Here is a 15,220-nt window from a genome sequence, read left to right as displayed (position 1 = left end):
CCATTGGCAATGAGAGAGAGAGAGAGAGAGAGAGAGAGAGAGAGAGAGAGAGAGAGAGAGAGAGAACTGAATTTTTTATACTTAACAAAAAATACCTACATATATAATATATGCTATATATATTTTTTCAATGTTCAAATATCTGTAATAAGTAATTATTTCAACCTACACTATTGTGCCACCAAATTTGATAGACTTTCAAAATAAACAATACAATAAACAAAACTATTAAGATTTTTTTAGGTTAAATTTCTCTACAATATGCACACTTCTGAATTTACAGTATCACAATTTTCTTTTTCAAAATCAAGACGTTTAAAACTAGTGTCTCAGTAACTGTTTATTAAATATAACTTGGTGTTAATTATTGTCATAGTATCATTTCAAACGATTCGCTTCAAATCTCTTGCACTTTTCATTACAGAAGAAGAACGCTGGAACTGCAGATATAAAAATGAAACTGATAGCCGCAGCACTTGCCACTCTCCTCCTTGCTGTACCACTGACAGCCAAGACATTCCAAAGCATTACTGACTTTCAAGGCTTAAATTCTCTTGCAACTACACCCTTTCCAAACTTCACTGATAAGGCCTTCAATCATGGAAAACCAAACGTTTCGGGAAATGAAACATATAACTTGTTGAAGGGTTTAGACATTAAATTTCTGAAAGACGTCGTTCAGAACAACTTGCTACAGAATCTGGCGACGAACACTGACTGGAACGTTGGTTCAGTGATGCTGTCTGTTCTGCAAAACGCCCTCTCTGACACCAAGCGAGTTAAAAGTTTAGTTACCGATGGACTGGGCTTACACGAAGACTTCGCAAAACCTCTGATGAAACTCCACTTGGAACTCGATAAGCTTAAATCTTCGTCAGTAGCAAAAGGCCCTGAGGAAGAGGACACAGTACAGGGTAACACTGGAGAAAATGTTCTCAGTCACTATGACCAGAGCGATAAGAAAGATGAAGATACAGATATGAACTGGCAAATACTAAACGCCATGAAAAATGTCTTTGCTGGGGAGTTTGCTAATCTTAGTTCCATTCCATTGCCCAGTGACCTACAGCTGAACTTTGGCAGTTCAAATGATCACAATTTAACAGCAGCCAGCGCATGGATGATTGTCAGATCTACTTGGCAAAGAATTCTAGCCTACGTCAAAGAGGAGCATTCCATTCAACGCTTCATGCAGATAACTCCAATCAAGATCATCGACAGAGTCCTGAGTATTGGAGACGACATCAGCCTTGCCGGGTTCCTAGCACAGAAACTTTACCCAGATTTCGCTCTGTTTTTGTCTGAAGGTATCAGTCCTCATCTTGGACCTTTCAAGGACTTCAATAGCTTTTATGATCATGCAAAAGAATATGGCTTGGATGGTATCATTGATTACTTAACCTCACCAAAGTTAGCCAGTAACATGAACGCCCTCTCGAAATTCATTTCCGCGTACTTTGACGATACTTTTTCTGACGACGTTGTTGATCAGTATATTACTTTCATTTCCCTCAATAACACAGAGCTGTACAATTTTTACAAGTCTATCGTTAACCATCAAAAGGCAAAACATCCTGTCGATACTAAAACTGGCAGGCAAAAGAGAGAAGATATCAACAAGGCCATAAACAGTTTTAAATATGACGGTTATGACTTTGAACTTAAGAAATATAAGTCAGGTTCAGACAACATTGCTGAAAGAGACAGTGGATATGGAGGCAGTGGACATGGTGATGGATATGGCAGTGGCGGTGGTGGCGGCCACAGTGGAGGTTATGGAGGTGGCCATAGTGGAGGATATGGTGGAGGAGGAGGAGGATATGGAGGAGGGTATGGTAGCCACAGTTCAACGACTACAGATCCCGCTGTCTTGCTGAGTTCCGTCGCGCTCGGAGCCCTTCTGGGTTTCCTCCTGTTTCGACTCATCAACGGGTCCAGATACTTCGGCAAGAGAGACATCAACGATGGGTCGCTGTCTCTTCTGCTCTCAGATCAGCCAGAGGCCCAGGTGCCTTGGGGCACAAATGCCGAAAGGATGAAGAGGGACGTCTCGCACAATGGCAGCCACACCGAAGAGGACATGTTTGAGATCCCTGCATACACGAGAGGGGAAGTGTGGTCGACCGATCCTTTCTTGGGAAGTGACACGGAGGGATTGGATGGCGATGATATGGCTGACCATCTCAACCATCTGTGGATGGTCTACAATGAAACCAAGGAGGCCGGATGCGTCCAGTCACATCTCTGTGATGTGGTTGCCAAAGGGACGGCTGAGTACCTTACTGGCAAAGAATCTAGCATAGCCATTTTGTTGTGAGTATATATACGTTTGCATGTTTTCTGGAATGATATATCTCTTGAAGTTCTAGACAAGGTCTGAGAATTTTGCCCCTTGTGTGTGTCTATTCACATGTTACCTTGAACCTTGACCATTTTTTTACCCCTTTTGTATGTCCACGTAGTACTTTGAATCTTGAACATTTTCCTTCTCATTTACAGAGCGTCTGTGAGCAACATGATGGGTGTCGAGAAAGCTGGACAGATGGTGGATGATGTCATACAAACGCTGGTTGTTGGCAGTAACTATGCCTGCCCCGTTCAGTCCCACTGTATACAAGCTTTCTAGCTGCCAACACTCCTTGTGGGTTTGGACTCTGGCTGACGCAATAGCTGCCAAGGCTTCTTGTGGGTTTGGAAACTGGCTGACACAATCTGACTGTGACTTTTCCTTATAAGCACGTTTTTGACAGTGCAATTTCTTATTTGATTTCTTTAAAGAGTAACCAATACTCTATAAAGACTTACGCATCTTCTCCGACGACACTTGACAAAGACGAGGAACTTCCGCCATGATGAAATATGACTGCAAAGTTGCAAAAGACCGCCAGAAGGGAAGAAATCTAACGTGGAGGAGCTGTTTCACAGGCAGATCCCTTTCACGACTACTACTAATACTACTACTACTACTACTACTACTAGTGTCAGCTGATGTCCTCTGGATTATCATACTTGGAAACTTCGACGATATTTTTTCCTCTGCATCTCGATTATTTATTTATTCATTGACGAATTGGTGATATAATAAAGAGCCATTTACTTAGCCATGTACTTTTTATGAGCTGTTGCAATGTGTTAATTAATTCCTTAGAAACAAATGTTTTCTTGATTTCTTCGTGAAGGCTATCAAACTAGAAAATATAGTTATTAATATAGAGCTATAGAATACATACACACTCGTAAGCCTGCACACATCAACAATATATATATATATATATATATATATAATATATATATATATATATAATATATATATATATATAGTATATATTAATGTTACATATGATGTGCATTATTATTATAAATATAATAATGCTCATTATATACTTAAAAAAACTCTAATTCATGTTGTAATGCCTTGTTAAGACTATGCTTGCCTTCAACTGAATAAAAAATAGTAAATATAATGTATCAATTATAATGAACTTCTTTCGTTAACCTATTCCTTTCTACAATGAACATGTAAGTAAAAAATGGTAATTAATTTTTTTTTAAATTAAGACAAATCAGATGGTAACTGGAATTCAACCAGTAAAAGATTGTTGCAGAATGTCTGTCGAGCAAAACATGACTGGAGGATTCACTGAATGGTTCGGTGACTTGTGTTCTTGACAGATGGCTTTGAAATATTAAGATTAAAAAGTAAAAAAATAAAAAAAAACAATGACCTCGACTATTCAACCGTACAATAAAAATGATAATGAAGAGAGGAACAGAAGAAGAATTCAAAAATGGGGATTGTGACTCTTTGAATGCAGAGACCATAATCTGAAGATATGTATGTATAATACATACATGGGTTATGCTTGGCGGTGGGCCATGGATAAGTATACTGTATGAAAAATGAGTAATGACCAAAAAAAGTTTGGAACCACTGGTCTAAACCAACAGGTTGCCACATAAAAACACTTTGGTGTGGGATAATCACCAGTTAATAAGCACCATATAAACTCATATTTCGGGAAAATGTACAGTAATATGCAGACACTATATGAGCACATGTCTATATTTTTACAATATTAGGCTTTCAACATTAGCTGCTTTATACACCTATACAGGAGGCCCATTAGGCCTGCAAACACATACAAACACACACACTCAAAGCAGGTCAAACCTTCATTGCCAACAATGATAAACAAGGTAAGATACATTGCAGTTAGAAAATTGGAGGACAAAACATTTGACGTATCTGAACATCACATAAGAAACTCATTCTTGGAAAAGTGCGGTGGGAAGGTGGGCTTCCATCCTCCCCTTCTCTCTTTCTCTCTCTCTCTCTCTCTCTCTCTCTCTTTCTCTCTCTCTCCACCGGCGCCCCCTACCCCTCAGAACCTTCTTAAAAAGGCGTGGCTGTGATAAGACGAAACTAATGACACTCGACGACCGTCGCATTTACGAGGTCAAGAGCCGGAGATGACGTAACCGAGTTCCTTCCTGCCGTGAAAACAATTTAAAGAAGAAGAAGAAGATTTAAAATCCAGCAAAAACTAAAAATAAGCAACTGAAAAAGGCGCCGAAGTTTCTTCTGCGCAATTGAGTTTCTATGCAGCGTAATAATCAAGGCAGCCGAAAATAATAATAATCAATAATTTTATTTTCAGCTCAAGGCCATATAGATGGAATATACAAAGAATAGACAATAACATCCAGCCTAGGTACATAAGATAACATGATAAAAAAAGAAACTAATTAATCGGCAATATCCATATTTGCTGAAATAGTATAAAAAAAGGTAGTCAAAATAATGGTCATACTCGCACTAAGATTGAGACTATTTAAAAATAGAATGTAAAAACTATATTGATTATAATCACAGTAATAATGAAAAAAGGAAAATACCAGTAATGACGATAATAGTGACAGATTCTGCAGATGTCATTTTGCAAAAACAGAGATATAAATAGCTCTATTTTTCGTTGGTCTTGGTATAATGCTGTATGAGCCGCGGCCCAAGAAACTTTAACCACGGCCCGGTGGTGGCCTATCCTATATGGATGCCAGAATCGTGATTATGGCTAACTTTAACCTGAAATAAAATAAAAAGTGCTGAAGCTAGAGGGTTGCAATTTGGTATGTTTGATAATTGGAAGGTGAATGATCAACGTAGCAATTTGCAGCCCTCTAGCCTCCGTAGGTTTTAAGATCTGAGGGCGGACAGAAAAAAGTGCGAACAGACAAAGCCGGCACAATTTTTTTTTTTTTTGTTTTTTTTTTTAGAAAACTAATAAGTAAAAACTGTGATGACTTACTTAAGGAACGCGCCATCTTTACAGACCCTGCCGTTACTTCTATAGTATACGATCTCTTCTATATCCTATAGCAACTCACGAGTTCATAGATGACAACTACCTATTTGTTACGAGTCTCGAATGAGTAGCCAAGCTGGACAGAGAGGGGCGTTTCCTTCCACGGGGATGTGGATGGTTTAGCTAAGCCACGTGTAGTGAGTTAACAGATTGTCTGTCTGTCTGTCTGTCTGCTCTTTGGTACTGCTGTTCGTGCGTGAATACGAATGCATAGAGAGAGAGAGAGAGAGAGAGAGAGAGAGAGAGAGAGAGAGAGAGAGAATGTTTCAACATTTACTCACACACAATTATATATATATAATAGTATAGATATATATATAATATATATAATTATTATATATATATATAAATGTTGGAACAACCTCCTCCTCTCTCGTGTCTCTCTCTCTCGATGCATTCGTATTCACGCGGCAATGCCAAAGAACAGACAGACAGACAGACAATATGCCCAGAATCTTTACTCATGAATACCCCAGCGAAGCAGATCGTACACAATTAGATTCCTCATGAAAAAAACTATTTTTTCCTTAAAATGAAGAGCTCCTCCACTACGTTTGACTACTGTCGTAGTTTTTTTAACATCATATTCCATCAGCTCTACGACCTTTTAGAAATGCTTTCAGAAATGATCAGGAACCGACGAATTGCTTCGACTTTCTACACGATTGAAAAACCAGGGTGTCGGGAGGTAAGCCAGCCATGGAAGCAGCCAAAATGACTTTTCACAGCCCCGGCCCTGTTACAAATGCCCATTAACCCAAAACCCCAAAAAAGGGGAGGGAGGTTGCTTTGTCTTTAACTGTCATTCAGTATCGTTTAGTTTCCATCTAAGAATTAGGGTTTCTAAAATTCGATATGGACTCGAAATTTTGGGAGAAGACTTGGTACACAATCCTGCCATTTGTGAGATCGGAGACAAAAGCAAATTTCTCTCCAGTTCGTGTCAAAGTATGAAAGTCTACCTAAGCCAGATTTCATTGAATCAAGGATATAGAGTATAAGGCTGGACAATCACTTAACTGAAATTTCGTCTTTGAAAGCTACGGCCTTGCAAATGTAATAAAAAGCAGATGATTCCTTGTGACAAACTGCCGTTGTGGCCTAATTTTGAACTGTCTAGGAACAGGAGGAGATGGACATACAAACATATACAGAAATATAAAACCACGTTCTATATTTAGGAATAAGGACAGGAATATAAAATTCAGCGGCCAAGCCCTGGGACCTATGATGAGGTCAGTCAGTGCTGAAATGGAAACTGAGAGTAAAGAAGGTTTTTTATTAAAGTTGTAATAAGAGGAAAACCTTGCAGCAGCTGCACGATGAAACTATTCATAAAAGCCCCATAATAGCAGCATGAGTCACTAAAAGGAGAATCGAGCTCTCGTTTGTGTATATATTTCTAACATATATTTACACTTAAACCACTGTGGATTTCTTCATCTTGAAACAAGTAAGATGGAAGAAAGAGAATATAAACGGAGGAACAGTGAAGTGAATGAGAGGGGTTGAAGCTAGGGGTCTAAGGAAGGGATGCTCCAAAGAACCTTCCGTTATGCCTACAGTGCACCGCGTGAGGTGCACCGATGGCACTCCCCCATTAAAGGGATGTTCCAAAATTTGGACACTGACTTATGCAGAGAAAAATCGACCCCGTTAGCAAACTGCATTCATTCTAGAGAGTTTGAAATGCACGCAGTTATCATAACGGTCCCAAGAAACACAGAATTTCGCAAAAACAAAAAATCATATTTATTCACTCACACGTGAAAACATACGCATCATTAAATGTTATCGAAGAGGCTAACGAAGAGGCTAAGCCGTTTCTACGACGCGTGCGCGTAGAGACATGAACGCCAGCGAAGCGCAGCATACGTAAATGATCAGAAAAAAGAGAGAATAATTTAGCGCGAGTCAGCGGACAAATCTGTCGTAAAGCCTCGTACCAGAATAAATGAAGCGCGTATTCCGAAACGGGTTTTTATAAAATAGGTTTTATATTGCGCGTGTCTTTCTCTCCTCTGGTAATACATAAAATAATCTGTGAAAAGTTTCCATTATCTTGGCAAAAGCAATAGTGATGGTTATACTTACCGGACGCAATAGTGTGCGTATATATACATACATACACACACACACACACACACATACACACACACACACATATATATATATATATAAATATATATATATATATATATTGCTACGTTTATTGATCTCTTTCGTCTACCCAGCATTCAAGTAATTATTTTGATTTGTAAAACGGCAGCCATATTCCTCCAAATATCAGCTGATTTTTAGGCGGGAAACCAAAACACGCCAGCCAGAGATAGGGAGTTCCTAAGTTGGGGGAAAATAGACTCTTGTCAGCTTTAGGGACGTATCTCAAAGGGAAGGATGTAGGCAGACTGGTACTTCTTAGGCCTATATCTTAAACTCTTTTTCCTGTGAACCCTCTGCTGGCTGTATGTTCTGTTTCCAGGATTGCCCTGCTAGTGGGGGGTTAAGCTGACCCCCAACACCCATGAGAGACACCTGCGATCTCTCTCAGACAGCTCCAGTCGTGACCTCGGACGGATGTCCGCCACGAGCCTTCCACACTTAAGCCTAACGGTGCTACTGGCGCGCCAAGAAACCCAGACCTGAGACAAAGCCGACGCCACATTTTCTACATAGGTCCACACTGATCATGGCATCCAGGTACGTCTTGTGAAGCAGCATATTGCCAGTTCCTTACATCCTATTGTCTGTTTGCTCCCCATTTTCCCAATTCAAACTTCTAAATAAAAAAGAACTCATCCCTTTGTTTCCTCTCACTGCCTCATGGCCGCATGCTTCCCCTTGTGTGATTGTCCCAGACAAATGAAGTCTTCAGTGCATACCTCAGTGAAACATTAGAGTTCCTTTGCCCCAGTGTTAGAGAATTGAATAATCGTAACTTGTGCAAGAAGTCCTTTTTCTTTTATCTTGTCTAATCTGGGATCTTTTTCCAGATTCCCTGAGTCACGTGTCAAGTCTGTCCGCCCGCAAGTGTTGCATTACCGCAAGATTTCGAAACCAGCTTTATTACGTGAATTTCATTTTGCGCCAGCAATCATTCACTTGAGAGATATTATTAGTCCATGTGGGGACCAGTTGCATTTACTTGACCTTGGCTGTTAAGCAGCCTCTTGTAAATAAATAGCTGTAAAGTAATTAGCTGAGTTTCTGGTGACCTTTCCTCTAGAGTAAATGTTCACTTTAAATCCTTTTTTACGGTAAGTTCAAGCAATTCACTTTGCTTTTCTCAAGACTATTTTCTGTTTACGTATCAGAGCCTCTTTCAAGGCCGGCTCATACGTAACAATATATACATATACATATATATATATATATATATATATATATTCTATGCCTAAATATAGTATATAATTGACTCATGAAAGTTTATAGCGTGATATATATAATATATCTATATATATATATATATATATATATATAAAGGCAAAAATCCACGAAGGAAAGTGAAACAATGAAGTACTACTGCAAGACCTTTCGACTCTCGTCCTTTACTAAGCAGACTGCCTAGTAAAGGACGAGAGTCGAAAGGCCTTGCAGCGGTACTACTACATTCTTTCACTTTCCTTCGCGGATTTTGCCTTTATTGATAATATATATATTACTATATATATATATTATATTTATGATATATATTATATACTATATATTTAACGGCAAATATCAATTTATGTTGATAACTATAACTAATTCTAATAGTAGCTGAGAGTGATGAAAAAATTATATTCATAAATTTACCCAGACCAACGTCAGAAAAAAAAAGACGAATTTCAGTCATCAGAAAATTATACAGATTAAATGCTACTGAAAACTCCATCTGGATTTACAACGCTGAACCTCTGGCGCCTTGGAAGAATCCACTAAAAGGTCATATTGTTTGTAACTGCAATATTTTGCACGACTCGATAAACATAAATTCTGATATTTTCTACGACAAGGAGAAACGTAGCGGTAATTCTCGAAGTGGGGAAAATATGACTGATGTGCTGCAAAGGTTGGCAAAGGCGAAAGGATAAATCATTGTCCTTCGAGAGAATGCAGAACCATAGGATCAAAGGAAGCCGAGGGGACAAGGAAAGTGTTGTCATATGAGTTGTGATTGAAGCTCATAATTTAAAGGCTAAGCAAGGTGAAAGGATAAATAATCATCTTTAGAGAAATGGCGTGTAGTACATGAGTAGAGAAATGGAGGCCTACAGGAGAAAATGCAATGGGGAGACCAAGAAACTGCTGGCTATATATAGATATATACCTATATAATATATCTATATATATATATATATAATATCATATATATATATAATATTATATATATATAAATCAATAATATATATATATATATATATATAATATATATATATATATATATTATTATATATATATATACATTATAAAATATATGACAGACCCGCTCTCTACGATAATAAACGAAACAAACTGCCGTGGAATTTCAGTAAATGTCGAAAATCAACACAATCCTCTCCCAATCAAAGGTAACTGAAGCGAGGGTATAAAGAATGAGTCTAAAGCACCGACTCATTGGCGTCGGGGAGGAGCCCCACCACAAGGATTAATTATGAGTCGAAACTGCACTTATCTGCAGCCGATTCCAACCGTACCAAATCACTCCACACTACAGAGAGAGAGAGAGAGAGAGAGAGAGAGAGAGAGAGAGAGAGAGAGAGAACCTGTATCAGGTCTCTAAGTCACTGGAAAACGCGACCGATACCTAGCTACTCGTTCGTGACGCGTTAATCAGAACAGGAAAGATGCGAAAAGAAATTATTGGTTTTTTTCGCCACTGTCATCATCACATAATTATCTAAAGCTTTAATTTCCCGCCGATGACCACAAGTCGTTTCGAAGGCACTTTATGTCAGGCCTTCGACGCAATCGAGTTTTCTATACAGCGTATAATGCTGTCAGAAATTCGTATAATCTTCTTTCCAGCTTTAACCAGCCGGGCGTGGTGGTCTGTGTTGTCACGCTGTCAGGCGCATGATCATATCTAAACTTAACTTTAAATAAATTAAAAGCTACTGAGGCTAGAGGGCTGCAATTTAGTAAGTCTGATGATTAGAGGGTGGGTGATCAACATATCAATTTGCCGCCCTCTACCCTCAGTAGTTTTTAAGACCTGAGGGCGGACAGAAAAAGTGCGGACAGACAGACAAAGATGTCACAATAGTTGTCTTTTACAGAAAACTAAAAAATTTCAGGTAACATAATAACTTACATAATACTTTATATATAATTTAGAAAAGAAACGGATAAGTGCATTTTGATGATCTACACTAAAGAAATATTCTAAAATAGTCTAAGTATTTATGAAAAAGAACTATTCATAAATAAAACTATCTTGCGTGATACAGAAAACTATCTATACAAAAAACTATGTTGCTTGATACAATAAACTATTCATATAAAATACTACCTTAGTGCTCGCCTACCGATTCGGTGGTCCCGAGTTCGATTCCACGCTCTGCCAATATGGAATCAGAGGAATTTACTTCTGGTGATTAGAAATTAATTTCTCGAAATAATGTGGCTCGGATCCCACAATAAGCTGTAGGTCCCGTTGCTAGGTCACCAATTGGTTCCTAGCCAGGTAAAAATAACTAATCCTTCGGGCCAGCCCTAAGAGAGCTGTTAATCAGGTTAAACTGATAGAAAAGCTATACAAAAAACTATCGTAACTGACGAAAAACTATTCATAACAAACTATCTGCTGGATACAACAACTAATCATACGAAAAACTATCTTGTTTAACGCACCTGAGTTCTCTAAGCAGCGGGTTCCCAAACGGGGTTCCGCGGACCACTGGTGGTCCAGAAGCCCTTACGGGGTCAGTGACACAAAGGAAAAATTAATATATTTTAAATCCAGAAAAAAATTGGTGGCTGTTTTCACCAATTTTACTTTGCATAGAATTTAAAGCAAAAAAAAATATATATATATAAAAAAAATGTTATACATTTCCTTATACTTACTTTGTGCAGGAATATGCAAATATTAAATGCACCACGTTGTACTAGGTATCCCGATATAGTAATGATAACTTTTGATCGGCTGGGGTCCTCTCGGCTGGAACTCATCATATCCGGAGGTCCTTGGTATGGTCAAGTTTGGGAACCACTGCTCTACAGCATCCAACTCACTCCTGTCATATTGTTTGTATGGTGCTTTTACGTTACATGGAACCAGTGGTTATTCAGCAACGGGACCAACCGCTTTACGTGACTTCCGAACCACGTCGAGTGTAAACTTTTATCACCAGAACTCTCCTTTCATATGATTAGGATGAAACGCACTTCAGTTAAAATTTAAGTGTTCATAATTAGGACCACACGACATGACATGTTTTTGCATTAACTTGAAGGGCTTTGTGGATTCAACATCTGTTTTAGTAAAGCCTTTGTATGATAGAAAATCACTTGTAGCAAATTTGAAAAAAAAATAACAACTGTTTAGATTCATTATTGCTAATGTTTTGAATTTTAAATACTTCATTAAATATCTGCTCAAAAGATTTGTGTAATATAAAGTATAAATTTTTAAATATACATTTGCTCGTTTGTATGTTGTTTTTACGTTGATAGAACCAGTGGTTATTCAGCAACGGGACCAACGGCTTTACATGACTTCCGAACCACGTCGAGAGTGGACTTCTATCGCCAGAAATATACATTTCTGACCCCTCAATAGAATGCCCGAGAATTGAACTCGCAGCCACCGAGGTGGCAGGCCAAGACCAAACTGACCACGCCACTGAGGCACTCAATATCACAGAACTGAAGCTACGAGTAGCAGTAAACTCTTTGCCTGGCCTGCCACATACAAGACGTCTTGTTCATGTGTATCAGGCTTACAGATCATCACATCAACGACGATGAAACAGTTCGCTCTCTTTTGAACAACATTGTGAATGGTGTGAAGAGAGTGATTAAAAAACGCCATGAAGAGTTGGATTCAACCGCGCTTTGGTTATCAAACAAGAAATTACAATAATTTAGAGAGCTCTATCAGCACTCAGCAAACATGGCAATTTTTCAAGAACTAACTCTGTTGTACGAAGCATTAACAGGTGAGTGTTCCTGCAACACAAAAAGATGACAAGGAAACCGGTACTTTACGATATGTCCAAAATAAGATTTATGATTATATGACATTTTTAGTAGTATTGAGTATACTAGACTCGTGTGATACTAGTCAAAATAGCCTCAACAATTACGACAGGCTTTGTGTGTGTGTGTGTGTCTCAATATCAGCTGGTATGTCTCTGACCAGTAAATGTCAAAAATAACGAAATCGTACTGATATTATACAGAAAAATTAAAATCATTCTGTTCCTAGCGATACGGCTTCTCGAAATTGAGTAAAACCTAAATCAATGGGTCTAAAACAGAAGAAAAAAATCAATGGTTTACAATCAAAGTTTTACTACAACTGCCGTTTGGATTACGACAGAAAGGCGCGACCTGCCCTGAATTCTGAACCGTTCGACAAAGAAGTCCTTCATGGGATGAAGAGCTGACAATGATGAGAAGGGAACTTCAGGTCCGTTTCCTGAAGCAGGTAAGTAACAGAACAAGAAGTGTTCGTCCCACACTGCGATGGAATACAGAAAGATGCTGGGAAAATGTTTAGGCTAAAGCAGTGGTTCTCAACCTTGGGCGGGGGGGAGGGGGCGCGGTCAGCAATTTCCAGGGGCGGCGCGGGCCCTAGGGAGAAATGAATAAAAAAATTATCTAACTATATTCGCTATTCTCTTAACGAGTGAGAAACATATATCCAGAAGTTTATGAAAAAATGCAAAAGTATCGCCTGGTAACGTTACTTTTCTAGAGTCTACTACTCTAGGTAGGCTCGTTGGGCTTACAATGTTTTTTAATTATTGACTTCCCTCCCTATTCCTCGAAACCCCTTCTTTTTCTCTTTTTTTTCCAAGTCTGAGATGGAATTTTTCTCACATATGCAATGGGGGCGTGGAGGGAAGGAACGACTCTTAGAGGGGGCGTGGTCATATAAAGGTTGAGAACCACTGGTCTAGAGGTTCTACTGGACTGGAAAATACAAACTTTGCCAAAAACAGAATACTATTTGATAATGCCTGGCTCAGAATGAGTATCCCAGAAGGTACGTGGCACGGAACAAATCAAACTTCCGAAATCATTCATATCCACTTACAAGAATTGCAGACTTCAATTCGTCACAAAATCGCCATTGGAATCTGATTCCCTTTTCCTGCCGAAGGCGAGCATAGTTGCTGAACAGCAGCATCAATATGCAGTAAATGAGCGCCACTGCCTGTCGAAGTTCTCTATTCCAGAGGTCCTTCATTCCTCACACCGTTAGCCTGTGGAACAGACTCCTTTAGGATGTGCAATTGCGGTGGAACATGTCTCCTTTAGGATGTGCAACTGGAACCCCAAGAGTTCAAGCGGAGATGCAATGTATTACTAACCTACAACAATTCTCCTTGTATTTTAATAATTTACCTGCATTTATACCTATTTACTTATTAATCTGTTATACATTTTCTTTTCTAGTAATTGATCTACCTGTACTTCCTGTTAGCTTGTGCTACTTCTCTCAAATGAACGCCATCATATTCTTTGGAAGCATGAATTTAAAGTCAATGGTTCCTGTGGTGAGCTTTTTTTCTATATAAGTAGGGTTCTCCTGAATAATAATAATAATAATAATAATAATAATAATAATAATAATAATAATAATAATAATAATAACAATGAACCAAACAAAAACTTCTTTCAGTTTTCTTCTGAAGGTTGAAAAAGAATCCACAAAATCACTGTGTAGAACGTATTTACTATAAGTATTAAAATAAAATGTAAATACTTTATAAGTAAACATGTTATACGCAGTGATTTTGTGGGTTTCTTTTTCAATAATAATAATAATAATAATAATAATAATAATAATAATAATAATAATACGCGAACCACACATCTCCAGAACCTAGCTACCATCTCTTTGCAGAAGAAAAAAAAAACCGGAATTTTTGGCAGGGTGGAGGGGCTAGGGTGGGCCAACCGGGGGGAAGAAACCCCGAAATCTCTCCAGCCCAATGACTTGCAACAGCGCTCGGCCCCTTACTGATTTTGTGGGACACACAGAAGAAGAAGAAGAAGAAGAAGTCGACAGTAAACACCGACGGAAGACAACTGCCTCCACTATCGTGAGAGGACTCGATGCCTGAGGTTCTCGGAAGCGCAGAGAGACCACCGTTCTCCCTCGACTTCGCAAGATTTCCCTCGAGAGATTCCGCAGCACAGAAGTCAAACAGCGTCCCGCCGAATACGCCATCAGCTGGTCAGCATTCTAATCGTTCTTCTTGAAGTCATGGCACGGGAGGTTAGGGTCGAGTTTCACAAGGTATTCGTTGTTGGTTTTAATGATTATTTAAAGTATCATATTGCAAATAGTATTCTTCGTATCTTGAAGAACGGATGGGAGGTTAGGGTCGATTTTCAAGGTATTTCGTTGTTGCTTTTAATGATTATTTAAAGTATCATATGCAAATAGAATTCTTCGTCTTCTTGAAGCAACGGTATGGGAGGTTAGGGTCGATTTTCACAAGGTATTCGTTGTTGGTTTTAATGATTATTTAAAGTATCTTATGCAAATAGAATTCGTCTTCTTGAAGCAACGGTATGGGAGGTTAGGGTCGATTTTCACAAGGTATTCGTTGTTGGTTTTAATGATTATTTAAAGTATCTTATGCAAATAGAATTCGTCTTCTTGAAGCAACGGTATGGGAGGTTAGAATCGATTTTCA

The 15,220-nt window shown here is 38.6% G+C and overlaps 1 protein-coding gene across 1 annotated transcript in view; it reads left to right on the top strand.

Moving 5' to 3' along the window:
- The first annotated feature begins 454 nt into the window (after positions 1 to 454).
- Positions 455 to 15,220, top strand: part of LOC135209974 (uncharacterized) — a 20,665-nt gene continuing 5,899 nt past the window's right edge. Inside the window, exons 1-2 of the mRNA XM_064242698.1 lie at positions 455 to 2,313; positions 2,500 to 2,609. Of these exons, the coding sequence (XP_064098768.1) occupies positions 455 to 2,313; positions 2,500 to 2,609 (1,969 nt within the window). The remainder of the gene's footprint in view (positions 2,314 to 2,499; positions 2,610 to 15,220) is intronic.

The sequence above is a fragment of the Macrobrachium nipponense genome, chromosome 39 (genome assembly GCF_015104395.2).
Source record: "Macrobrachium nipponense isolate FS-2020 chromosome 39, ASM1510439v2, whole genome shotgun sequence".
Lineage (NCBI taxonomy): Eukaryota > Metazoa > Arthropoda > Malacostraca > Decapoda > Palaemonidae > Macrobrachium > Macrobrachium nipponense.
Note: the sequence above shows the minus strand (reverse complement) of the source record. Positions and strands in the feature narration are given on the sequence as shown.